This window comes from Prunus mume, linkage group LG7 (genome assembly GCF_029339155.1).
Source record: "Prunus mume cultivar Tortuosa linkage group LG7, ASM2933915v1, whole genome shotgun sequence".
In the NCBI taxonomy this organism is placed as follows: domain Eukaryota; kingdom Viridiplantae; phylum Streptophyta; class Magnoliopsida; order Rosales; family Rosaceae; genus Prunus; species Prunus mume.
This window is the reverse complement of record NC_142704.1, coordinates 7,899,783-7,925,779: the sequence shown is the minus strand read 5'-3', so window position 1 is coordinate 7,925,779 and position 25,997 is coordinate 7,899,783. Positions and strand designations below refer to the sequence as shown.

At 35.7% G+C, this 25,997-nt stretch overlaps 2 protein-coding genes and 2 long non-coding RNA genes across 7 annotated transcripts in view; all 4 read left to right on the top strand.

The window, feature by feature from the left end:
* The window catches only part of LOC148915362 (uncharacterized), an 80,927-nt gene that overhangs the window by 36,687 nt on the left and 18,243 nt on the right, over positions 1 to 25,997 (top strand). The window contains exon 2 of the mRNA XM_089055816.1: positions 2,192 to 2,204. Coding sequence (XP_088911942.1) covers positions 2,192 to 2,204 — 13 coding nt within the window. The remainder of the gene's footprint in view (positions 1 to 2,191; positions 2,205 to 25,997) is intronic.
* On the top strand, positions 6,512 to 7,131 carry LOC107881612 (uncharacterized). Its single transcript, XR_001678248.2, has 2 exons — positions 6,512 to 6,602; positions 6,748 to 7,131. It is a non-coding gene; the product is annotated as an uncharacterized LOC107881612 (long non-coding RNA).
* LOC103338433 (uncharacterized) lies at positions 8,289 to 13,551 on the top strand. Of its 4 annotated transcripts, XR_016128539.1 has the most exons (6): positions 8,289 to 8,532; positions 8,976 to 9,082; positions 9,910 to 10,028; positions 11,046 to 11,152; positions 12,058 to 12,163; positions 13,260 to 13,551. It is a non-coding gene; the product is annotated as an uncharacterized LOC103338433 (long non-coding RNA). The 4 variants fall into 4 exon arrangements; XR_016128540.1 differs by lacking the exon at positions 12,058 to 12,163 and having other exon boundaries at positions 8,300 to 8,532; positions 13,241 to 13,551; XR_016128541.1 differs by lacking the exon at positions 12,058 to 12,163 and having other exon boundaries at positions 8,301 to 8,527.
* LOC103338384 (uncharacterized) lies at positions 17,103 to 18,370 on the top strand. Its single transcript, XM_089041615.1, has 3 exons — positions 17,103 to 17,585; positions 17,674 to 17,779; positions 17,929 to 18,370. The coding sequence occupies exons 1-3, from the start codon at positions 17,158 to 17,160 to the stop codon at positions 18,103 to 18,105; spliced, it is 711 nt and encodes a 236-aa protein (XP_088897741.1). The 5' UTR covers positions 17,103 to 17,157; the 3' UTR covers positions 18,106 to 18,370.

Genomic DNA, 25,997 nt, shown 5'->3' with positions numbered 1-25,997 from the left:
GTTGACAAAATCAAAGAAGTGTTGACATTCCAGCCAACTTCTTTTGCCCCCCGCTAGTATTGATTCAAACCAGTTGTCCAACATCCCTAAAAGGTCCATAATATCTTCTTTCTTCTTATTCTCACGGTCTTCATCAGTATTAAACTCATCCAAATCTCCCTTAATGTTAATTACCTTCAGACATTCGCCAATAAATACATAATTACTCTCCGAACTCAACCCACCATGATATAACCCCTTAGAATGTATGCGACATAGACCATCAATCAACTCCCTACAAACAATACGAAGAATTTATGTCAAATACAATTCAAACAAAACAAAACTATGACCAAATAATTTTAACAAAATCCAACCAACTACGTACCTTATAGATTTACACCAAAATTTGTTTCAGATGACGACCATCCCCATTCTTGATAGGTAGTTTAAGCTTATCATTATAAGCAATTCCCTTAGCCTTAAGCTGTGGCTTCGCTAGATTTGTCCAATCTTCAAGAGTGTGTTTGAAGCGATCATAACATAGAGTCCAGATTCCCTTCTTCAAATCTGCTTTCTTAGGCAAGTCGCCAAACAACTTCTTCTTTTGTCGGGAGAACACATACGTCCACGGCTTTAAAACAATACCATCATTAGCTGCAGAAGTCCTTTGAAATATTTTTTTTGCATCTGCTTGATCAACTTTTACAAACATCGCATTTATCGGTACCCCATGAGGATCAAAAGATAAATGCAAATGCCCCTCATACAATTCTTTAGAAATTATTGTAAGATTAAACTTGAAACTGTAAATAACAAAGCCTAGAACCAATGACCTTGTCCTTTGAATTATTTCACCATGCAACCGTCGAACAAAGACAGATAAATCACTCTGGTCATCCATTTTACCGAAAAGAATTCTTAGCAATGAAAGTAATTTGCAAGAAAAGATAGAAACGAACAAATAGTTAATACTTATATTAATAAAACACATTGCATCTTCTCCAGCAAACAAAGTACACATTGCAAACAGTATCCTTAGAAAACACTTGAGCTCAAAAAGAAGAGTAAGGTAAAAAAAAAAAAAAAAAACAGCAGTGTGCCAAATAGAAAAAATACTACTACAATGTTCAAAAGAAAAGAAAAACTAAAATATAACTGAGAAAGCGTGAGGTAACCTTTGATTATCTTGGACAATGAAGTAAAAACGATGGAGTCAAAGGAAGATCCAGTCCACCAGCACCTTTGATTAACGAGAGTGAGGCAATAAAATCAAAGAAGAAGGTAAATTGTATAGGGCTTTACACTGAGGCCACAAAATCAAAGAGCGAGGGAGAGAAGAAGGTAAATTATATAGGGCTTTGAACTAAACATCTTCTTCAATTGGCCCTAAAGAATAAAGGGAGAGAAATCATAAAAAGGGTAAGAAATAAAAGGCCAGCAAACCCAAAAGAAATCATAAAAAGGGTAAGAAATAAACAAACAGGTAACACTAGGAATTTTGAAACGGGAAACCAAATAGAATAAAGGGAGAGAAATTTTAAAAAAAGGAAAACTAAATAGAATAAAGCGGTCAATACACCTACTAAATTAGAAAGTAAGTCCTACATATAAATACCATACGCATATTCAAAAACAATTATAAGTTTCCTGTTTTCTCTCAACCAAAAATAAATAAAAAATTTCCTGCGTTTTATTTGATCAGCAATAAAAAGGTTCCTGTTTCTTCCTTGATTAAAATAATATTAATAAAAGTTTCCTGATTCTTCCTTAAAATAAAAATAATTTTTGAATAAAAAGTTTCCTGCTCCTATCAAGATTAATTAGGTCATTATATGAATACATGACTTTACGGATGAATGGAAAGCATATTGATCAATTGAACTAATTCCACGCTTTAGCTTATATTTCATACCCACAACCAACCCTAAATTCCCTTTTGCCTCAGTTTAGCATTCCAATATCATGGCCGCTGAGCTCACCTCCGGTCAAGACCATGCCTTGACGACGGCTTCATGCCAGGATGAACTCCTTGCCAAGACATCGAAGATCAAGAAATCTCTGCGCAAGATATGGGCGATGGAGAAGTCTCAGCGAGAACTGGGGGAGAACGAGAAATATCTAGCCGCGCTTTTGGCCCAGAAAATCCAACTGATCGATTTGAAGAAATTAATTTGAAGGAGCTTCGCCTACTAAGCTGCAGTAGGGCCGAGTCGCAAACATGGGTCAGTGCATGGCTTGCTATGTAGATTTCATCTTCTTAATGTTTCCCATTTGCATCGCTAGTTTTTTTATTAATATTATAAAATGTTTACCTTGCTATGTAGATTGTGTATTTGCTTCATTCATCATTAATTCTCTCTAGGTCTGGAAGTTGTTTGGAAAGATTAATTTGACTTGTTTTATATATCTCTCTTCTCTGTGCCCATATGCATCAACGACGATAAATCGGGGAAGATAGATCTTTGTTTTTAATGGTAACTTTCCTTAGGGGCAAATATGCCATATATGAAGTTAAATTCAAATTTGGAGAGAAGTTGATGATATGAGTGAGTACGTGTAGCCAAGTTTAGTGTTCTACCCATTTGGGTGCAAGGCTTTTCGACCGCTCCCAACTTACAAAAACTGGCTATCATGATAAGAAGGATTTGCAAATGCCTTCGTTTCCATTTTCATATGGCATTGGAAACTTTGATGTCGTTCTTTTCACGTGGGTAGAAATAATTGGAAACAAGTTGAAATTGGCACTTGTACTCCTTTCCAAGGGAGGGCCGTGGTTGTAGGTGAGACTATATATGCCTTAAATCGCTTTAGGGAGGATGAGATTATAGCGTACTCCTTGAGGAGGAAGGTAGTTGATGACGGTGATATTGCATATTCACTAGTCCGGCAATTTAAATTGAATGGCCTTGACATTGCTGATCCGCCTTTGCAATTTGATGTACTTGTGAGTGACTATTTGGTCATCTCAAGACTTCGTTCATGTTAAGACTCACTAACAAAGAATGTGATGAGGTTCAACATCTTTGTATCACCGCGTTTCAAATTGTTCAAGGAATGATCGAGACCTTACATTCAACTGTTCTTCGTGTAAAAATCGATGTCCGTAATTGGTTCATGCTTACACTCGGCTTTACTCCGTAAGTTTTCTTCAAGTTTCTCATGTTTTAATCATAACATTAATCTGTACATTGGATTTTATTGTTTATGATGATTATGACTCTCAGAGAGTGCGGGGATTATGAACCCGAAGAAGGTAAAAGTGCAGCAAGCATGAAGCCGCCAAAACAAGAAGATGACACCACTTCGGATGAGAATTCTTTGATGCATGAGGTAAAAGAAATGTGTTTACATGAAATTGATTTTTTTTTTTCTTTGTTTAATGACCATGAATCAAGAGACTCAATCGTTTGCATGTCTATAAGTGTTTTTATTAGCGTTTGGATCTAGTTTCTCACATAATATAATTGGGTTTTGCAGGAAGAAGCCAAACATGAAGTAGCCTTAATGCATCATGAAAAAGCAAACCAGAAAAAACCCAAGAATGCAAGCGGAATAATTAAAAACGAAAGAAAAAGAAAAAGCGGATGGAAGGAGGGATTACATGTAACCAAAAAGAAGAAGTGGGATTACAGGTAGACTGTAATCTTGACTCTTTGATTAGATACTGCCATCTTGGCCCCCTTATTGGTTGTTATCTTTTTTTCACAGTTGATATTGCTATCTTTTGTTTTTGTTAAGGATATTTGAATTAATGATCCAATTTATGTTAAGGATTCAGTTTAATTAATCAAACTTCCTTTATCATGAGTGATATGATACATCTCATTTGATCTCTCTAGCTCTATTTTCTTTTAAAACATTCACAAAACGAGTGAAAATAAGACATGGTATGTAATGTGTGTTGCCTTTTGCGTTGCATAGAAGAATGAAGATGTATGCACAGGTTTCATCTTGGCTACTCAAGAAAATGACATTATAAAAGTTCATACGTATGTTTCCTAAGTCCTCCCAACCAATAAGCCTTTGTTGTAATAAAAGGGACCAGTACTTATTTACAAATGAGGATTATTTGACTAAAAGACAGCCCATGACCAAAAAAAATTCATTCATTCATTTATAGGAAACTAAACAGATGTGCTAATAATCCTATCACTATGTCTATAATTTTTTTTTCTTTGAAAAAAAAGGAAGGAACTAATATAATTTATAATAATCAATTAACTACTAGCATGTAATGTAATATGAATGTCCTAACATTTTTTACCAAAAACAAAAAAGTACTAACATAAAAGCAGACATGAGCTTTAGTCAAGTTGGCTAGAAATCCCCACTCTACACCCGAGTTTGAATCACCCTCACCGTAGTTTAGATTATATTAAAGTAGAATATCGTCTTTTAAAAAAAAAGGTAAAAAATCACTTTTTGTCATTCTGATTTTCCACTTTTACCACTAAAGTCTCTGTTGTTTCAATTTGGTCACTTTGGCCCTTGTGGTTTTCAAGTCCAAACAATTCGAGGACAAATGATTGTTCTACCTCATTGCTCAGTAAACAAAAAGAGTAATGCTATTTAGACACACAACATTAACCACCTTAGCTGACCATTTTATGTGGCAGTTGATGTGTCATGTCATGTCAATTAATGAATGTTGTCATGTGTATTCTATTTTTTTATTTATTATATTTTCAATAATCCTTAAAAAAACAACAACAACAACAACAAAAAACTAAAAAAAACAAATTAAAAACCCTAGCGTCTCTGGTAAGTGGCCTCGCGTCTTTTCTCAACTCTTTCTCACGTCTCCAGCATTCCCTTCCTCCATTGTTGGAGTCCCCTCAATTACCCTATTCTCTACTCTACTTCTCTCATTGCCTCCCTTCCTCCACCAAATTTATCCATCCCCATCCTCCACTGTTGTTGGTGAGAGTTAGAGTTTTCTCAATAAGAATGAGATTTGCATCGTTGGGCAATTGGGTGGGTTGAAGAATGGTGGGGTTGAATTCACTTGTCTACTCTTCTCCAAAAGCCTTTCTGAGAAAGAGGTTGAAGATTGAGGTACATACCCAATTTTTAGTGTAATTTTGTTGTAAAAATTGTTGTATATCTATTAGAATCTCTAATGGGAAGCAAAGATTTGTCATGGCCTAAAATTAGTGTAGAATGAAACGAAAGAGTTTTGGTGACTGTTCGGTCATTTGATTTTCTTCAATTATTAGTTTTTATTGTTTTTATTTTTCTTAAAGTCTAACATTGTTATTTTAGGATTAAGTCGGATACTAGGTGTCAAAAAATTAAGATAGTGAGAGGGAGGGACAGACAAAAACATGGATAGAGAATCTTGACTCTTTTTGGATCTAAATATATACCCCCAAATTTCAATAAAATCTTTTGTTATTTTTCTTCGAAATATATTGAATTTGTCTTAATCCAAGACCCATTTGTTCTGATACTAGACATAGAAAACAACAATTGAAACACAACCCCACAACAGATTAACTAACCAATCAAGCGAACACACAAAAATCTCACACACCAATTAAAGAGAAAACAAGGAAGAGAAGAACTAGAGCAAAAAAAAAGTGATAACTTTCATTAATTGTTCAGACAAAGTACAAAGAAGATCAATTTCCTCAAACTGGGACGGACCTGCCTAATTACCGACATCACCCCAATGCCGAGCCCTATTACTAAAGACCGAGACTTTCTACCAAAAATTTGGCAATCTCCCCTGTAAATTGAACATTTCCCAAACTTCAACCTGCTCAAAATTTACAGTTCATAAACCCAACCAGCATGCTTTAAAAGCAGTTAAACAATTTACAACAAAGGCCTCCGACCTCACAATTCAAACCCTAAGCGGACGATATAGAGCATATCTAAGAAATTCAAATACAACATAAACAATGCAGTGAACTTTTCATTTTGCTGTTGTTTAACTTAACATATATATATTGGTGAGGATTTTTTTGCGTTAGTAAATTATTGATATTACATCACTACATTCATTGTTTTGTTTCAGCAATGAAAAATTATTAGTTAATACTTATATTAATAAAACACATTGTAGTAGAAGTAAATGAAAGAAAGGTCAAATAAGCCCAAAAGAAATCAAGAAAAATAGAATGAAAGCTCCTCCACATCCCGAGAGCTATCCATCCGGTTGAAGAAGAGTTCAGGATTTGAAATTAGCAAAATCGATGATGTCAAAAACTTGTTGGCGCATTTCTTCTCATCGTCTTAATTTTTGTACTGCTATGTATGTATAATGCTTGCGACGGATGGTCTTGACACTTCTACTTTTTTGGGAACCAAGACTTTGTTCATGTTCGAACAATATCCTATACCAAAATTGTAAATCAAGGACATGATAACCTTGCAAACTGTTCTTCTGTGAAAATCGATAGTAACATGCTTACTCGGCTTTACTCCGTAAGTTTTCTTCACATTTCTCGTGTTTTCATCATAACATTAATCTGTACATTGGATTTTATTGTTTACGATGATTATGACTCTCAGAGAGTGCAGATTATGAACCCGAAGAAGGTAAGAGTGCAGCAGGCATGAAGCAACCAAAACAAGAAGATGACACCACTTTGGATGAGAATTCTTTGATGCATGAGGTAAAAGAAATGAGTTTACATGAAATTGATTTTTTTTTCTTTCTAATGACCATGAATCAAGAGACTCAATTGTTTGCATGTCTATAAGTGTTTTTATTAGCATTTGGATATAGTTTTTCTCATATAATATAATTGGGTTTTGCAGGAAGAAGCCAAACATGAAGTAGCCTTAATGCATCATGAAAAAGCAAACCAGAAAAAACCCAAGAATGCAAGGGAATAATTAAAAACAAAAGAAAAAGAAAAAGCGGATGGAAGGAGGGATTACATGTAACCAAAAAAAAGAAGGTGGGATTACAGGTAGTAGAAAACAACCTGTAATGTGATGTGAGTACTTGAGGAGCAGAGCTGGGAATCCGTACATCTTTGATTAGATATTATTGAGGCATTTTACTGCCATCTTTTGTTCACTGTTGATATTGCTATATTTTTTTTTTGTTAAGGATATTGAATTAATGATCTTTGTTTGCTACATATAATTATCATGGTTCAGTTTGTTGCTGCACAAACTGATGAATGTAGAGTTCAATTTCGTTTCCAGTACAGGCAATATATATTAGTTATTGGTTTTAGAAGGTTTGGGATCTTGATCATGTGGTTTCTGTTGGTTCTATCTTGCTTCACCGTCTTCTCACTTAGACTAATGCCTTAATTAGCATTTGTTAGCTAAAATTCTGTTTAATTCAGTAATTAACTAGCCTCTTCGCATGCGCTTCCGCACTTGCGAGAGGACTTTTTTTATAAATTTATATAAAAAAAATTTAGAATTAAAAATAATAATGGGTAGTTGTGTTCCATAAAAATATGATCAATTATCTAATTTTTCTTTTAATTTTAATTTTTTAATATGATAAAGTGTGAATTTTACCATATTATCCTCATTTAATTACTAATTTTAATTCTTAATATTTGCATTAACCAATTACATTTTCTGATATTTTGAATGTTTCACCATTCTCTGCTTTTTGCTTTATATATATAGATACACATGAAAAGGAAATAGTTTGAATGTTAATAGAAATTTAAATTGTTTCGTTTATATATACTGAATAATGGTATGTATTACCTAAGGAAAAGAAATCTTTTGAAGCCATCATTGGTCTGTCTTTTAATGAAAGACATGGCTTGAATTACCGTTAACCAGAAAAAATGACAGCAAAACCTCTGTTAATTTTCGGATTTTGTATCAAGGGTTGACATCCGGTAAAAAGAATTTCTAGAGACTGAATTATGTATAAAATTGACGAAATCTATAACTTAAACCCTATTGTAGTGCTTTACAATCTATATATATCATTCAACCACATCCTAATTTGACGAAATCTGTAGCGGAAGGAGCTTCGTTTACTATTCTTAAGAATAAGCTCACTGACCTTTAAATCTTCTTGCCCTTGTTGCATGAGAGAGGCAATACGAAAATTAATTGGTCTAGGAATCCACCGCGATCCCCCCCAAACCCGAATAGATTGGTTTCATATTTTGGCTACTCAAGAAGTTGACATTATAAAAAGTTCATATGTATGCCTCTTAACAGATTTGCTAATAATCCTATCACTATTTCTTTAATTTTTCTTTTCATTAAAAAAAAACAAAAAGGGGAAGGTGCTGATATAATTTATAAAATCAATTCACCACTCCAACAACAACAAAAAATTTCAATTCACCACTAGCATATATAATGTAATAATACAACGCAAGTTAAGAAAAAAACAGGAAGATCACGTGGCGAGTCACGTGGCTGGGTTCATCGCGCACAGAAAAGGCAAGCGCTCACCACACGCCCTCCTCTGCCTCGTTTTCTTCCGCCACACTCTCCGTCTTCCTCCCCTCCTCCCAACCAAATCCTTTGTTATTTTTCTTCGAAATCTATTGAATTTCTCTTAATCCAAGACCCCATTTGTCCTGCCCAGCATTTCCAACTGCAGGTGAGGTAGGTGATTCAGTAAATTTTTCATTTTCTCAATCTAATTGTGGATTTCCTCTGGGTGTATTCTTCTTTCTTCTCCACAAAATGGTTTCTTTGTTCTGATCTAGGGTCTCTGGAATTATGGCTTTTTGTTTCTTTCTAAACAGTGCAAATCTTTTTTCTGGATTGGGGTTAAATTGATGTCTAATTCCGAATTTTCCGTAGTTCAAGTATCATTTGTAATATTTTTGCGGTTCAGTTGATTAAGGGTTTTTGTTTACTGAGCAATGAGGTAGAACAATCATTTGTAGGAAAGCAAACTAGGGTTTCATTTTAAAATTCAATATCTATATATAAAGTGCAAAAATTCAGGCCCAATAACGATAAATATGGTTGCCTACTGTTGTTTGGAGGATCATCTGACAAGATTCATGAATGTCTGAATTTGGTATTGCTTCTTATTATAGGATATAAGGCCCTATTCAGTTCTTAGAGACGGTTATCGGATCATGGGTTCACAGGATCCTGTTCCGGCGGCTGACAAGGCCAATGTAACGGAGGCCTCAGTGCGCGGGTAAGTTGTTCAGATCTTAATTTTCACATGAGCGCATAAGCGTTGTTATGAGTGCTATAAACTTTCTTTATCTGGATTGGATATTCTAATGCTTGGCATATTAATTAAAGGCTGGAAGTGTCCGTGTGTACTTAGGAACGGTAAAGCTTGTCCTACTTTAGTTAGAAACTTGATGATGCAAAATAGTGTAACATATTGAAAAGGAGTTGCAAATTGAAAATTTAGAAATGGGGTATCTGAAGGAATGATGAAAAAGATACAGGGTACACACATTATGTTGTGGAACCAGTATAAGTTTCGTCCCTGTCAAAATCTACTTAACTTTGGGAATGTTGGATGTGCTGCCTGCTAAATATGTAATTCGGCCGATTTTGAATTAGCTTTAATAGAAATATAGCTGCAACTAGTGAAAGAAAGAATACCTATGATTCGTTTTTGAAAGATAGCCTTTGTAACTGATTAGAGGATTCAAATAAGGTGGATATCTTGACAGAAGTGCTCGCTTAGGCCCTATTATGAACAAAGAATTTGATTCCCTTTTGATAAAGCTGATTTCTTTCAGATAAATCTCTTTCTGATGTGGTAATACTGTTTTTATTTTTAAATGCCACTTGTACTTTATTTATTTTGAACTTCATACTGCTCATGCGTTATAAAAGATTTTAAAGGGTCTTCCAACAGAATTTCCTCTGGCCATTATCAACTTGTGTGAAGTCATTTAGAATAATGGATGTAACTCATCCAAGTGGCTTAACATGACTGTTTATTAGGATGAAAAATCACTCTGATTTCTTGGCTAGATGTTTACAAAGATGTTTGATGTGCAGGGCTTGTTCTGGAAAAAAGATTCAGGGGAAAATACCTAAGAGAATCCACAAGGCTGAGAGGGAGAAACAGAAGCGTGAGCATTTTAACGAGCTTTTCCTTGAGCTGGCCGATGCTCTTGGTAAGTTGCCTTTTATTTATGAGAAGTTCACCATGTCTCTCTTAATGTAATCAATTTTTGATATTGTTGGAATTTTAGAAAGTGTGTGATGAGTGTTTGTGACGCTCAGATACCGCTTGTTAGATTGTAGGGTGATTGTGAGTGGTGTTGCTATGATACCATTGTTGGTTTATGCGGTGAAAGGGTTTAGGACAATAGACAATAGTTGAAATAAAGTGATTTTATTACATTGGAGGAGAATAGTACATAGGTGTAGGCTAATTGGCCTTCTTTCTTGCTTACATAGGCTTATTGGCCTCCTCAACATGGCTTAGTTTGGGTAGCTCTTGGCTTCCGCATAGATTGGGAGTTTATTTGTTCACTCCACATTTCATTGTAGATTGCATGCCTATTTATAGATGATTGTTTGCCAACTTAGCCTTGGTCCACCGACTTGGGCACTTTCTCCCAACCACGTGGTTGTAGTCTTGCTCTAGAGATTTCTTCCACCGCGATACTTTAGCCATTCACTTGCATTTCCTCTGGGTGTTTTCTTCTTTCTTCTCCTCAAAATGATTTCTTTGTTCTGATATAGGGTCTCTGGAATAATGGCTTTTTGTTTCTCTCCAAACATTAAAAATCTTTTTTTCTGGATCGGGGTTGATTTGATGTCTAATTCCGAATTTTTCGTAGTTCAAGTATTATTTTCGTAGTACGAAGCTATAATTTCAATTTATTAATTGTAATATTTTTTGGGTTCAGTTGATTAAGGGTTTTTGTTTACGGAGCAATGAGGTAGAACAATCATTTGTGGGAAAGAAAACTAACCACTAGGGTTTCATTTTAAAATTCAATTATGTACTTGAAAGTTATGTTAAATAGAGCATATATATATATATATATATATATATATATATCTATATTTACAGTGCAAAAATTCAGGCCCAATAACGATAAATATGACTGCCTGCTGTTTCTTTGGAGGATCATCTGACATGATTCAAGAATGTCTGAATTTGTTATTTCTTCTTTTTATAGGATACAAGGCCCTATTCAGTTCATAGAGACTATTATCGGATGATGGGTTCACAGGATCCTGTTCTGGCGGCTGGCAAGGCTAATGTAACGGAGGGCTCAGTGCGCGGGTAAGTTGTTCAGATCTTAATTTTGACACGAGCTCATAAGCGTTGTTGTGACTGCTAGAAACTTTCTATTAGCGTGATTGGATGTTGTAATGCTTGGCATATTTTAACTAAAGGCTGGGTGTTCATGTGTACTTTGGAACAGTAACGCTTGTCCTAATTTAGAAGCTTGATGATGCAAAATAGGGTAAGATTTGGAAAAGGTGTTGCAAATTGAATATTTAGAAATGGGGTTTCTGAAGGAATGATGAAAAAATACAGGGTACATACATTATGTTGTGGAACTAGTATAAGTTTTGTCCCTGTTGAATTCTACTGAACTTTGGGGAATGTTGGATGTGCTGCCCACTAGTTATTTGTTTCGGCCGATCCTGAGTTAGAAAATAGATGTAACTAGTGATGGATACTTCTTGGAATAGAATTTACTCAGACAAAGTTTATGGTATCTATGTGAAGGAACCTGTGATTGATAGACTTGCATTATCAAGGTTAATAGTAGTGTTGACAGGTAGCCTTTCTGACTGGTTAGAGGATTCAAAATTAGGTGCAAATCTTGACAGAAGTGTTCATTTAAGCTCTATTATGAACAAAGAATTTGATTCACTGTTGATAAAGCTGATTTATTTCAGATAAATCTTGTTCTCATGTGGTAATACTGTTTTTTAAAAATTAAATATAAAAAAAAGCCTCCTGTACTTTATTGATTTTGAACTTCATACTGCTCATGCTTTATAAAAGATTGTAGAGGGTCTTGCAACGGAATTTCCTCTGGCTCATTATCAACTTGTGTGAAGTCATTTAGAATAATGATGTACCACATCCAAGTGGCTTAACATGACTGTTTATTTTAGGATGAAAATTCACTCAGATTTCTTGGATAGATGTTTAGAAAGCTGTTTGATGTGCAGGGCTTGTCCTAGAAAAATTAGATAGAGTGAATCCACAAGGCTAAGAGTGAGAAATATAAGCGTGAGCATTTTAGCGAGCTTTTTCTTGAGCTGGCTGATGCTCTCAGTAAGTTGCCTTTTATTTATGAGAAGTTCACCATGTCTCTCTTAATCTAATCAATTTTTGATATTGTTGAAATTTTAGAAAGTGTGTGATGAGCATTTGTGACGCTCTGATACCGCTTGTTAGATTGTAGGGTGATTGTGAGTGGTTGCTATGATACCATTGTTGGTTTATGCGGTGAAAGAGTTTAGGACAATAGGCAATAGTTGAAATAAAGTGATTTTATTACATTGGAGGAGAATAGTACTTAGGTGTAGGCTACTTGGCCTTTTTCATAGCTTATTGGCTTATTGGCTTTCTTTCTTGCTTATATAGGCTTATTGGCCTCCTCGACATGGCTTAGTTTGGGTAGCTCTCGGCTGCCACATAGATTGGGAGTTTATTTGTTCACTCCACATTTCATTGTAGATTGCATGCCTATTTATGGATGATTGTTTGCCGACTTAGCCTTGGTCCACCGACTTGGGCACTTTCTCCCAACCACATGTTTGTAGTCTTGCTCTGGAGATTTCTTCCACCGCCATACTTAAGCCATTCACTTGTCACTTTTTCTAGAATATTCTACCATATTCCTTTTGTTTTGCCGCCATGTAAATTCTTTATTGGGAGCTCTTGACTTTTCTAGAACTTTGTAGAACAAATGAGCATTAGTTTTTCAACAGATATGATGGTGGGTCGTTCTTAATTTGAGATGACTCTTGCACAGAACTAAATCAGCTGAACAATTGAAAGGCCTCTATATGTTGTGTGAAGCTACTCGACTGTTAAAAGTACTTGCTTGGTCAGATTCAGTATTTACGAAAGGAGAATGCATCCCCTGTTGTCGGAATCTAGCTATGCATAAGGCACTTTACAAATTTGTTTGGCCCCAAATGTATAAGGCATTTGTGTAGAAGATTCAAAAAATATACTTAATTCTGTAGCTATTTAGCTAAAACCCTAGTGGTTAGTTTTGGATCATTACTTAGGGATCAGTAGGTTAGAGCTGATTTATAACAACAACAAAAACGTAGGTTGGAGAGGAAACTTGTACATTGATTTAATAGTGCATCTTTTTAATGAATCATATTTTCATGCAAGTTGTTTGAAAATTGAACAGATGACCCATGCATGAGAAGAATGAGATCAGAGAGGAGGATAATTCTGCTGACAGAGTCTCCTGCAGACGATAACCAATGGCTTACTTGTTGGATTTAATTTGCTCTGATTACGCTGTTTGAACTGATAACCATTGCCAAAGCCATTGAGTGGTAATTCTTTTTCTTTTTCAAAATGTAGTTCCTATGTTTTATTTCACTTATTTTATATATGGGTTTGCATTGAATGTGATTTTTCGAAAGGTATATTGGTTGTATAAAACTGATTCATAAAATTTTAGCGTGAATTTTTCATTTTGCTGTTGTAGTTAACTTTGTAATTGCAGGAAAGAAATATGTAGCGCATGTGCTTGTTTTAATATTCAAATCTTTAATCTACTGATGCCATGAAATCTTTGATATACAAAATAAAATAACGCCATAAAATCTTTGATATACAAAATAAAATAACACTATAGTTCTAAATGCATGTAAAGCAGCTCCAAAAACCCACGAAAATGTGTTGTAACACCACGATCCACATCCTCCATAGAACCAGCAGCCAAACCATGTTGATGATAATGATGATACAGATTCCTAAGGTACCTAAGAAGATCCTCCACATCCCCAGTGTAATTTATACGGGGTTTTATATTTTGGGGTTTTATATTTTTGATGACGACGAATTTCTTTTGTTTTCTTGACGGGGAGGAGTTTCTATGGTTGTAAACACCCGACATAAATTTATCCATGCTATTAACGGTTGAAGTAGAGTTCCAGGATTTGAAATTGTCAAAAGCGGGTCTTGCCAACGCCGATTTTACTGTTGGACCATAGGTTCGATCATTCCTCATAGCTTCATAATCATCAAAGAGACGCATCCTGTCATCAGCTTCCAACAAAAACGGATGACCCACCACTTTTTTCACAAATTCACCATAGCTGAAAAGACAAAAAGAACAATATCCTATAAGAAAGAAAGAAATGAAGTGAAAAATAAATAAATAAATAAATAAAAATAAAAGAGATAGACAACTCACTCCAAGTTCTTTCTCTTAGCACGGTTGACAAAACCAAAGAAGTGTTGACATTCCAGCCAACTTCTTTTGCCCCCCGTTAGTATCGATTCGAACCAGTTGTCCAACATCCCTAAAAGGTCCGTAATATCTGCTTTCTTTTCCCACTCACGGCCGTCTTCAAATTCATGCTCATACAAATCTCCCTTAATATTAATTACCTTCAGACATTTGTCAATAAATACATAATTACTCTCCGAACCCAACCCACCATGATATGACCCCTTAGAATGTATGCGACATATGCCTTTAATCAACTCCCTACAAACAGTATGAAGAATTTACGTCAAATACAATTAAAACAAAACTATGACCAATAATTTTTACAAAATCTAACCAAATACCTTATGGAATCACGCCAAAATTCCTTAAGACGACAACCATTACCAGTCTTGATAGGTAGTTTAAGCTTATCATTATAACCAACATTTCCCTTCACCAAATTCGTCCAATCTTTAAGATTGTTTTCGAAACGATCATAACATAGAGTCCAGATTCCCTTCCTCAACTCTGCATCCTTAGGCAAGTCGCAAAACTCCTTTTCTCCGGAGAACCAATACCTCCACGGCTTTAAAACAACACCATCATTAGCTGCGGCAGTCCTTCCAAATATTCTTTCTGCATCTTCTCGTCGAGAACTTTTACAAACACCACATCTATCAATTCCACGCGAAGATCAGAAGATATAAGCAAACGCCCCTCATACAATTCTTGAGAAATTCTATTATTCAACATGAAACTGTAATAACAAAGCCCAGAACCAATGACCATGTCCTGTGAATTATTGCCACTAAGCAACAACCGTTGAACTCTCTCAGGTAACTCTCTCAGGTAATCCATTTTACCGAAAAGAATTCTTAGCAAGGAAAGTAATCTGCAAGAAAAGATAGAAACAAAGAAACATTTAATAAAACACATTGCAGCTTCTCCAGCAACTTTTAATTAGCCAGCAAACAAAGTACACATTGCAAACAGTATCCTTAGAAAAACACATTGAGCTCTAAAAGAAGAGTAAGGTACCAGCAGTGTACATCCTAAGAAAACTGAGATGCACAACTCTAACCAAATAGAAAAAATACTACTACAATGTTCAAAAGAAAAGAAAACAAAAACTAAAATATAACTGAGAAAGCATGAGATGAGCTAACCTTTGATTATCTAGGACAATGAAGCAAAAACGATGGTGTCAAAGACAGATCCAGTCCACCACCACCTTTGATTAACGAGAGTGAAGCAATAAAATCAAAGAAGAAGGTCAATTATATAGGGCTTTGAACTAAACTACTTCCTCAATTGGCCCTAAAACCCAATCTCACCAGTAAACCCCAAAAAAATCATAAAAAGGGTAAGAAATAAACAAACAGGTAACACTAGGAATTTTATAACGGGAAACCAAATAGAAAAGTAAGTCCTACATATAAATAAATAAATAAATAAATAAATTCCTGTTTTCTCTCAACCAAAAAAAAAACAAAAAATTCCTGCGTTTTATTTGATCAACAATAAAAAGGTTCCTGTTTCTTCCTTGATTAAAATAATATTAATAAAAGTTTCCTGATTCTTCCTTAAAATAAAAATAATTTTTTTAAAAAAAATTTCCGGCTCCTATCAAGATTAATTAGGTCATTATATGAATAGATGACTTTACGGATGAATGGAATGCATATTGATCAATTGAACTAATTCCACGCTTTAGCTTATATTTCATACCCACAACCAACCCTAAATTCCCTTTTGCCTCAGTTTAGCATTCCAATATCATGGCCGCTGAGCTCACCTCGGGTCAAGACCATGCCTTGACGATGGCTTCATGCCAGGATGAGCTCCTTGCCAAGACATCGAAGATCAAGAAATCTCTGCGCAAGATATGGGCGATGGAGAAGTCTCTGCGCGAACTGGGGGAGAACGAGAAATATCTAGCCGCACTTTTGGCCCAGAAAATCCAACTGATCGATTTGAAGAAATTAATTTCTAAGGAGCTTCGCCTACTACGCCGCAGTAGGGCCGACATGCAAACATGGGTCAGTGCATGGCTTACTATGTAGATTTCAGCTTCTTAATTTTTGTTTCCCATTTGCATCTCTGGATTTTTTATATATGTTATATAATATAAAATGTTTACCTTTCTATGTTGATTGTGTAGCTTTGGCTTCGTTCATTAATTCTCTCTAGGTCTGGAAGTTGTTTGGAAAGATTAATTTGACTTGTTTTGTATATCTCTCTTCTCTGTCCAGCTTGCCCATGGTTGAGAATGCATCAACGACGGTAAATCAGGGGGAAGATAGATCTTTGTTTTTAATGGTTACTTTCATTAGGGGCAAATACACTGATGTCATATATGAAGTTAAACTCAAATTTGGAGGAGAAATTGATGATATGGGTGCACGAGTAGCACGTGTAGCCAAGTTTAGTGGTTCTACCCATTTGGGTGCAAGGCTTTTTGACCGCTCCCAACTATATGTGTTTTCAAAGGAGGGTTGGGATAAACCTTGCGTTGATTCATTTGGAGGGTATATCTTTGATACGAAAACTAGGGCATTAGATCGCTTAACACCTTCTACCGTACAGTTTAAGCAGCATGGAACAGTTGTGTCGGCATATGGCACACTTTATTTTCTTGAAGCAGAAACGGAGTTCGTACAAGGTTCAGCCTTATTCTTTGGGAAATACAACCATGATAGGAAGGATTGGGTGCAAATGCCTTCGTTTCCATTTTGTTATAAGTTTACTATGGGGGTAAGCTGGTTATGCCGTGGGTTTTGGCGTTATTTTGTATACATTGTCCGACTTGCACGGAAACTTTGACGTCCTTGCTTTTCACGTGGGTAGAAAGAATTGGAAACGAATGGAAATTGGCACTTGTACTCCTTTCCGAGGGAGGGCCGTGATTGTTGGCAAGACTATCTATGCCTTACATATGTTTCAGGTGGAGGCAATCATAGCATACTCCTTGGAGATTGAAGAAGATGATGAAGGTGGTATTGAATATTCACTAGTCCAGCTATATGAATTAAACGGCCTTGACATTGCAGATCCGCCATCACAATTTGATGGACTTGTAACCGACTATTTGGTTCATCTGGGGAACCAAGACTTTGTTTATTTTAAGACTGGCACTAACGGAGAATGTGATAAGGTTCAAGATCTTTGTATCACCACATTTCAAATTGTTCAAGAAGGAACAAGACATATGATCAAGACCTTACATTCAACTGTTCTTCCTGTGAAAATCGATGTCCGTAATTGGTTCATGCTTACACTCGGCTTTACTCCGTAAGTTTTCTTCACATTTCTCGTGTTTTCATCAATAACATTAATCTGTATGTTGGATTTTATTGTTTACGATGATTACGACTCTCAGAGAGTGCGGAGATTATGAACCCAAAGAAGGTAAGAGTGCAGCAAGCATGAAGCAGCCAAAACAAGAAGATGACACCACTTTGGATGAGAATTCTTTGATGCATGAGGTAAAAGAAATGTGTTTACATGAAATTGATTTTTGTTTTCCTTTCTTTAATGACCATGAATCATGAGACTCAATTGTTTGCATGTCGATAAGTGTTCTTATTAGCATTTGGATATAGTTTTTCTCACATAATATAATTGGGTTTTGCAGGAAGAAGCCAAACATGAAGTAGCCTTAATGCATCATGAAAAAGCAAACCAGAAAAAACCCAAGAATGCAAGCGGAATAATTAAAAACAAAAGAAAAAGAAAAAGCGGATGGAAGGAGGGATTACATGTAACCAAAAAAAAGAAGGTGGGATTACAGGTAGTAGAAAACAACCTGTAATGTGATGTGAGTACTTGAGGAGCAGAGCTGGGAATCCGTACATCTTTGATTAGATATTATTGAGGCATTTTACTGCCATCTTTTGTTCACTGTTGATATTGCTATATTTTTTTTTTGTTAAGGATATTGAATTAATGATCTTTGTTTGCTACATATAATTATCATGGTTCAGTTTGTTGCTGCACAAACTGATGAATGTAGAGTTCAATTTCGTTTCCAGTACAGGCAATATATATTAGTTATTGGTTTTAGAAGGTTTGGGATCTTGATCATGTGGTTTCTGTTGGTTCTATCTTGCTTCACCGTCTTCTCACTTAGACTAATGCCTTAATTAGCATTTGTTAGCTAAAATTCTGTTTATTTCAGTAATGAACTAGCCTCTTCGCATGCGCTTCCGCACTCGTGAGAGGCATTTTTTATAAATTTATAAATAAATAAAAAATAAGAATTAAAAATGATAATGGGTAGTTGTGTTCCATAAAAATATGATCAATTATCTTTTTTTTTTAATTTTAATTTTTTTAATATGAAAAAGTGTGAATTTTACCATATTATCCTCATTTAATTACTAATTTTAATTCTTAATGTTTTTATTAACCAATGACATTTTCTGGTATTTTGAATGTTCCACTATTCTCCCTTTTGCTTTATATATATAGATACACATGAAAAGGAAATAGTCTGAATGTTAATAGAAATTTAAATTGTTTCCTGTATATATACTGAATAAGGGTACGTATTACCTGAGGAAAAGAAATCCTTTGAAGCCCTCATTGGTCTGTCTTTAGTGGAAGACACGGCTTAAATTACCATTAACCAGAAAAGATGAAGGGTATTTTTGGTAGAAATCAACTGCATACACGACTGAAGAGGTTAGAAACCAACTACAACAGAGACTAAAGAAGGAAGAGGTCTCCCTCTCAAAATATGGGTATTTTTGGTAGTTAAAATATGATGTACTTAGTTAATTTTACATTTTAATTTAAATATTAGGATATACTTAAATCATAGGGTGTACTCAGTTAATTTTAGGGTTCGTTTAACAAGACCCAATTGAAATTCCAAAATTTAATATTATAGCCATTCCCAACTATCCATCTCATTTCCTGAAATAAAATAGGTTGAAATTTTAAAATGCTTATCCAGACTCGCAAATATAATTGGGTTTTACAATTGCTTTATAAAAAGAAGAATAATTTTCCATCCCAATTTAGCTAGGGAAGCATTATTAACCAATTGTAGTTTTCTTAATCCAAGCCAACCAAGCTTTATTAGCTCTTTTTTTTTTTGTCGAACCAAAGCATTATTAGCTAGGGAAGATACTTATAAGGTCTTTTGGTTTTAAATAGTATTCCATGCAATAGGCGGAATTTTAGTAGATGTCCGCAAAAGAAGTTCCTTGCCCAAGTTTCCATTCTATTAACTAGCCCCTTTGCACATGTGTCAACTGGTTTTCTGATTTTATTTTATATTTTATTTTTAGAATTAAGAAAATATAATATGGGTAGTTATGTTCCATAAAAATGGGGCATATTATCTGATTTTGTTTTTAATTTTAATTTTTTTAATATGAAAAAAATATGAATTTACCATATTGTCGTCATTTAATTAATAATTTCAATTCTTAATGTTTGAATTAACCAAGGGTATTTTCTGGTATTTTGAATGTTTCACCATTCTTTATCTTTTGCTTTATATATATAGATAGATAACATTTTCTAGTATTTTCTAGGAATTTCAGTGTCGTTGCTAGCTTTTCATATGGGTAGAAAGGACTAGAATCGAGTGAAACTGGACACTTCTTATTACCCTCTGTGTTTGATTTGATTCTGGGATTGGGTTGACTTTTTTGTTTGTTGGCTTTACATATGTATCCTCGAAAAGATGAACAAATTCTTATTTGGGACATTTTATTGGTGAAGTAACTGGGAACAAATTCTTTATACATATATATCCTTTCTATACAGGAAAAATTAGATGAATCTAATGTTGTCACATGATTGATGCATGTTGAACTTGAAGACTGTATTGGACTAATAATCAACAATTGGAAAACCGTATTTGGGAGAAATGATGAAATTGTTTGATTTCACTGGTACATCGGTACCCTCAGACGAAGCCATTGATTTCATATAGCAGCCTAAAAAATTTGATATCGTTTGAGCCATTTTATGTAGCACCCAATCAAACTTTACCCAGGCAGAGAAATAAGGGGGCTGATCGTCAGATAAATTTTTTCTGAAGAAGTTTATCTTCAATTCTTCAATTCATATTTGTGCAAGTAAACTCTATTTGAACTGCTGTCCAATCTGCCACAGAATACCTACTCACGATATAAATCTCAGAATGGATCATATACTGCGCAGTATTGCACACTTTTAAAGACTTAATATGGTTGAATTCAACATGAAAAGTACAGCCCCATAACATAAAGGAATTAAATAAGTAAGGCAGCCACAAACTTTTCCTTACAAGAAAAATATGTACAATGCCAGCTCATAAGAAAAACAACAACTGGAGTGGGAGAATCAGAGTCGAAAAGAGGATTCCTCATTTCTTTCTCTCATTCAAAACCGTGCATGAGACTTTCATCTCACACGGCTCCTAAGTGAAGAAAAAAGAGGTGCTAATATATATAGGGAGCTGATTTTCCCATTCCTTTTTTCTCCACTTACACTCCCTTTTGTTTTTTAATATCATTTAATCAATTTTGTTCTTTTTGGTTCTTTCTCTTTCCTATTCTACCCTTATCCTACATTAATTTCTTTTTACTTCACTTTTATATCATTTCTTTTTTCTTTTTACTTTATTTTCACTTGCCCTCATTTTTCAATATTTTTTTTGGCCTATTTTTTGATATGGGGAAGTGTATTTGAGTCACTTTGGCCCCTGAAACTCATTTTGTCTCACTTTACTCTTTTTTTCACAAATATATGTCTTATTTTGTCTGGATTCCGACGAGGCCAACAATTTCCAGTCAAAAGATTATTTAAAAATTAAATAATAAGATTAAATATTTAAAACATAAGATATTAAACACCTAAACCTTAGCCGACACCATCCCAACTCCCTGCCTTCTTCTGTTTCTTCGCCCAACAGATCAAATCAAACTAAGAAAATCAACTTCCAAGAAATAAAATCATAAAACCATACCAAGTAATCAAAAGAATCATTTCAAAAACCAACCCACCAAACCAAATCATACCCAAATCCCAACCATTCTTGAGCCACCCAACTTCCTCTACACACCCAACATCAGTTTCACCGCAGCCCCCACTCCAGTTCAACCGCAACATCCTTCCAACCACCATCAAAGCCACCCCCACCCAATCCCTCACCCCATCACCCCAAACCCACCCAAGATTAATCTCCTCATCCAAACCCCTGTTGAAATATAATTGTACTTAGCTAAAATAGTTAGTTAAATCTATTAATCTTGTTTAAAGCTGTGTACTTAGTTGTGAGCCATTGGATTATAGTTCAATGGACGGCTAAGGCATTAAGTTGTAGTGTGAGTGTTTGATGCTGCCATGTGTCTCTATCTCATAGGGTAGAAGATTGGATGGCTAGATTGAGCTGATGTAAGAGAGGAATATTCTTTCCTAGCGGTATTGTTTGAAATGCACAACTTGTGCGTGAATGAGAATGAGTTTACAGACCCATTTCGTTTTCATCTTCTCCAAGCTCTTTGAGCATTCTTGGTGAGCTCATTTTCTCTGAGCTATTGAGCTCCATAACCAACAATCCAAAATACACAGATAACAGTCTGTAGATTCTAACATGGCCTCAGAGCCAGGTTCATTCGTCTAAACTGCGCGTGGAATCTGTGAAGTCCGATTAAGCCATTCTTGAGCTCGAATTGATTCTGGAAGGTACGATTTCTTTATGGTCAAGTCTAATATGGCTGGATCTGGAGGTGGTGAGCTGAGAGCGCCAATCTTTAATGGTGAGAACTATGAGTTTTGGAGCATAAGGATGAAAACCATTTTCAAGTCTGATGGGCTTTGGGAATTGGTTGAGAAAGGAATGGAATGCTCATGTTCGAAGGGAGCTGGCGAATCTAAAGAAAAGAAGAAAGAAAAGGAAGAATCGAGTGGAGCTGGGAAGACTCTCACTGAGTTATACATGAGGGATACTAAAGCTCTGGGTCTGATCCAAGGGGCAATGTCCGAAGAGATTTTTCCTCGAATCTCGCATGAGGAAACTTTGAAGGGAGCTTGGGATCTCTTGATGCAGGAATTCCATGGTGATAAACAGATTAAAAGTGTAAAATTTCAAGGTCTGCGTAGAGAGTTTGAATATACTAGAATGAGAGATGATGAATCACTTTCTGGTTATCTTACCAAACTATTTGATTTGATAAACCAAATGAGAAGCTATGGAGAGGAATTATCTAAACCAAGAATTGTTCAGAAAATGTTAATAAGTTTGCCATCAACTTATGACTCTATTTGTTCTGTTATTGAGCATTCAAGAGATCTAGATACGATTGATGTTCAAGAGGTTGTGGCTTCATTGAAAAGTTTTGCACAAAGATTGGAGGGACACCATGAGAACAAGACTGAAAAGGCTTTTGCTAGTATGAGTGTTGATTCCAAATCTGCTAAGGTCTCTGGAAATCAGGACAATAAGCATCATAAAAATTGGAAAGATAAAGGAAGAAAATGGGATAACAAGCCCACTGATGGAGCTAAAAATCCTTGCAAGCATTGTGGTAAGCTGCACTTTGGAGAGTGTCGTTTCAGGGGCAAACCAAAATGCTATAATTGTGATAAGTTAGGTCACATTGCAAAGGATTGTTATAGTAAGAAACCTGTGCAGCAAGTTAATTATGCTACTCAGGTAACTAAGACACCAACAATGTTTTATGCTAGTAAAGTGAGTGCTAGTATGGAAGGAAGTGTTGATGTTTGGTATCTTGATAGTGGATGTAGTAACCATATGACAGGTAAGGAGGATTTACTGGTTGATATTGACAAGACTGTGACTGCAAAGGTGGCAATGGGCACTGGATAGTTGGTAGATGTGACTGGAAAAGGAAGCATTGTGGTTGAAACTAAAGAAGGCAGAAGGTATATCAAAGAGGTTATGCTAGCGCCTGGTTTGAAGGAAAACCTGATGAGTGTTGGACAAATGATGGAGCATGGCTATCACTTAGTGTTTGGAAATCAAAAGGCTGAAATTTATGATGATGGTTCATACTCAAATTTGGTAGCAAAAGTTCCAATGAGAGGAAATAGGAGCTTTCCACTTAAACTGCAGGCTGAGATGCATATTGCTTACAAGGCAAATGTATGTCAGTCATCTATCATATGGCATAGAAGGATGGGGCATTTAAATATGGATAGTTTACAGTTACTGCAGAAACAGGATATGATGATTGGCTTACCAGAAATTACATCTAAGAAAGGAGTGTGTGAAGGATGTGTTTTGGGCAAGCAATGCAGAGAAGTTTTTCCAAAAGAGACTACTACTAGAGCATCAACTCCTCTTAAGTTGATACATAGTGATGTTTGTGGTCCAATGCAAACCACAACAAAGACAGGAAACTGTTATTTTCTTACTTTCATAGATGACTGCACAAGGATATGCTGGGTCTATTTCTTGAGGCATAAGTCAGATGTTTTCCATGTCTTTAAGAAGTTCAAAGCCATAGTTGAATTGCAAAGTGGATATAAGGTGAAGAAGTTAAGAAGTGACAGGGGAGGAAAGTACACCTCTAATGAGTTCAATAAATTCTGTGATGAAATGGGAATGAAAAGGCAGCTTACAGTGGCATACTCACCACAGCAGAATGGTGTGGCTGAGAGGAAGAATAGGACTATAGTGGAGATGGCTAAGTGCATGATGTTTGAAAAGAGCTTGCCACTTGAGTTTTGGGCTGAAGCTGTAAATACAGCAGTATATATCCTGAACAGATGTCCAACTAAAGCCTTGGACAAGAAGACACCATTTGAGGCTTATAGTGGAAGAAAGCCAGGAATCAAGCATTTAAGAATATTTGGTTCTTTGTGCTATGCACATGTTCCAAATCAACAAAGACGGAAGCTGGATTTGACAAGCAAAAGGTGTGTGTTTCTAGGATATGGTAGCTGTGAGAAAGGGTACAGGCTGTATAATATTGCTACTGGAAGTGTGATCATTTCAAGAGATGTGGTATTTAATGAAGATGCAAGTTGGGATTGGAATGCACGAAAGAAATGCAGTATTGAAATTCCTCTAACTAATATGCTATCTGAGAAAGAGTTTCTGATGCTATCTGAGAAAGAGAAAGAAACTGATGATGCAAATATGACACAGGCAGAGTTCTTAGAAGAAGAACAGATTGAGCTTGTTTCAGGTCCACAAGATGTTGACCATACACCTCTGAAATATAAAAGTATTGCAGAAGTGTATGAAAGGTGTAATATGTGCATTGTTGAGCCGAAAACTTTTGAAGAAGCCATCAAGGATGCAGCATGGCAAAAGGCAATGGAAACTAAACTTGAAATGATTGAGAAGAATGATACATGAGAGTTAGTTAATAGACCATCTGATAAGCTGGTAATTGGAGTCAAATGGGTTTATAAAACTAAGCTAAATCTTGACGGCTCAGTTCAGAAGAACAAAGCAAGGCTTGTTGCAAAAGGATACTCTCAAAAGCCTGGAATCGACTTTAATGAGACATTTGCACCTGTTGCTAGGCTTGACACAGTTGGAACCTTGATTGCTTTGGCTGCACAAAGAGGCTGGAAGCTGTTTCAGCTGGATGTGAAGTCAGCATTTTTGAATGGAGTACTGCATGAGGAAGTATATGTTGATCAACCACCTGGATATGTGATTAAAAACAAAGAAGATCGAGTTTATAGACTCAAGAAGGCTTTGTATGGTCTTAAACAAGCTCCAAGAGCTTGGTATGATGCGATCAACTCTTATTTCACAAATGCAGGATTTCAAAGAAGTCCTAGTGAGGCTACACTATATGTAAAGGCTGCAGAAAGTGGAATTCTCATTGTTTCCTTGTATGTAGATGATATTATCTACACTGGAAGCTCAAGGGAATTGATGATGGAGTTTAAAACTGAAATGATGAGGCAATATGAAATGACTGATCTTGGTTTGCTTCACCATTTTTTGGGGTTAGGTGTGATACAAGCAGATTGCATCAGAAAAAGTATGCAAAGACACTGCTGGATAAGTTTGGTTTCAAGGACTGTAAATCTGTAGCTACTCCTCTTGCATTGAATGAAAAGCTATCCAAGGAAGATGGAAGTGAACAAGCTGATGAAGGAGTCTATAGGCAGATTGTTGGAAATGTGCTATACTTGACTACAACAAGACCAAACATTATGTTTGCAACAAGTCTTCTAGCTAGATTCATGCATGGTCCTACCAGAAAATATATGGGAACTGCCAAGAGAGTACTTAGGTATGTTCAAGGCACAACTGATTATGGTATAGTCTATGAGAAAGGAAAAGAAGCAAGGCTTATTGGCTACTGTGACAGTGATTGGGCAGGGAGTGAAGATGACATGAAAAGTACATCTAGATATGCATTTAATCTTAGATAAGGTGTCTTTTCTTGGGCATCAATCAAGAAAAACAGTGTTGCTCTATCTACGGCTGAGGCAAAATATGTTAGTGCAGCAGAAGCCACTGCACAAGCAATCTGGCTAAGGTTTGTTCTCTCTGACTTTGGTGAAGAACAAGTTGGTGCAACTACAATCTTATGTGACAATAACTCAGCTATTGCCATAACCAAGAATCCTGTGCATCATCATAAGACAAGGCATATCAACAGGAGATTTCATTTTATCCGAGATGCTTTGCAAAATGGAGAAATTGACCTATTGTACTGCAAAACCGAAGAGCAAACTGCTGATATTTTTACCAAGGCATTGGCTAGAGATCGT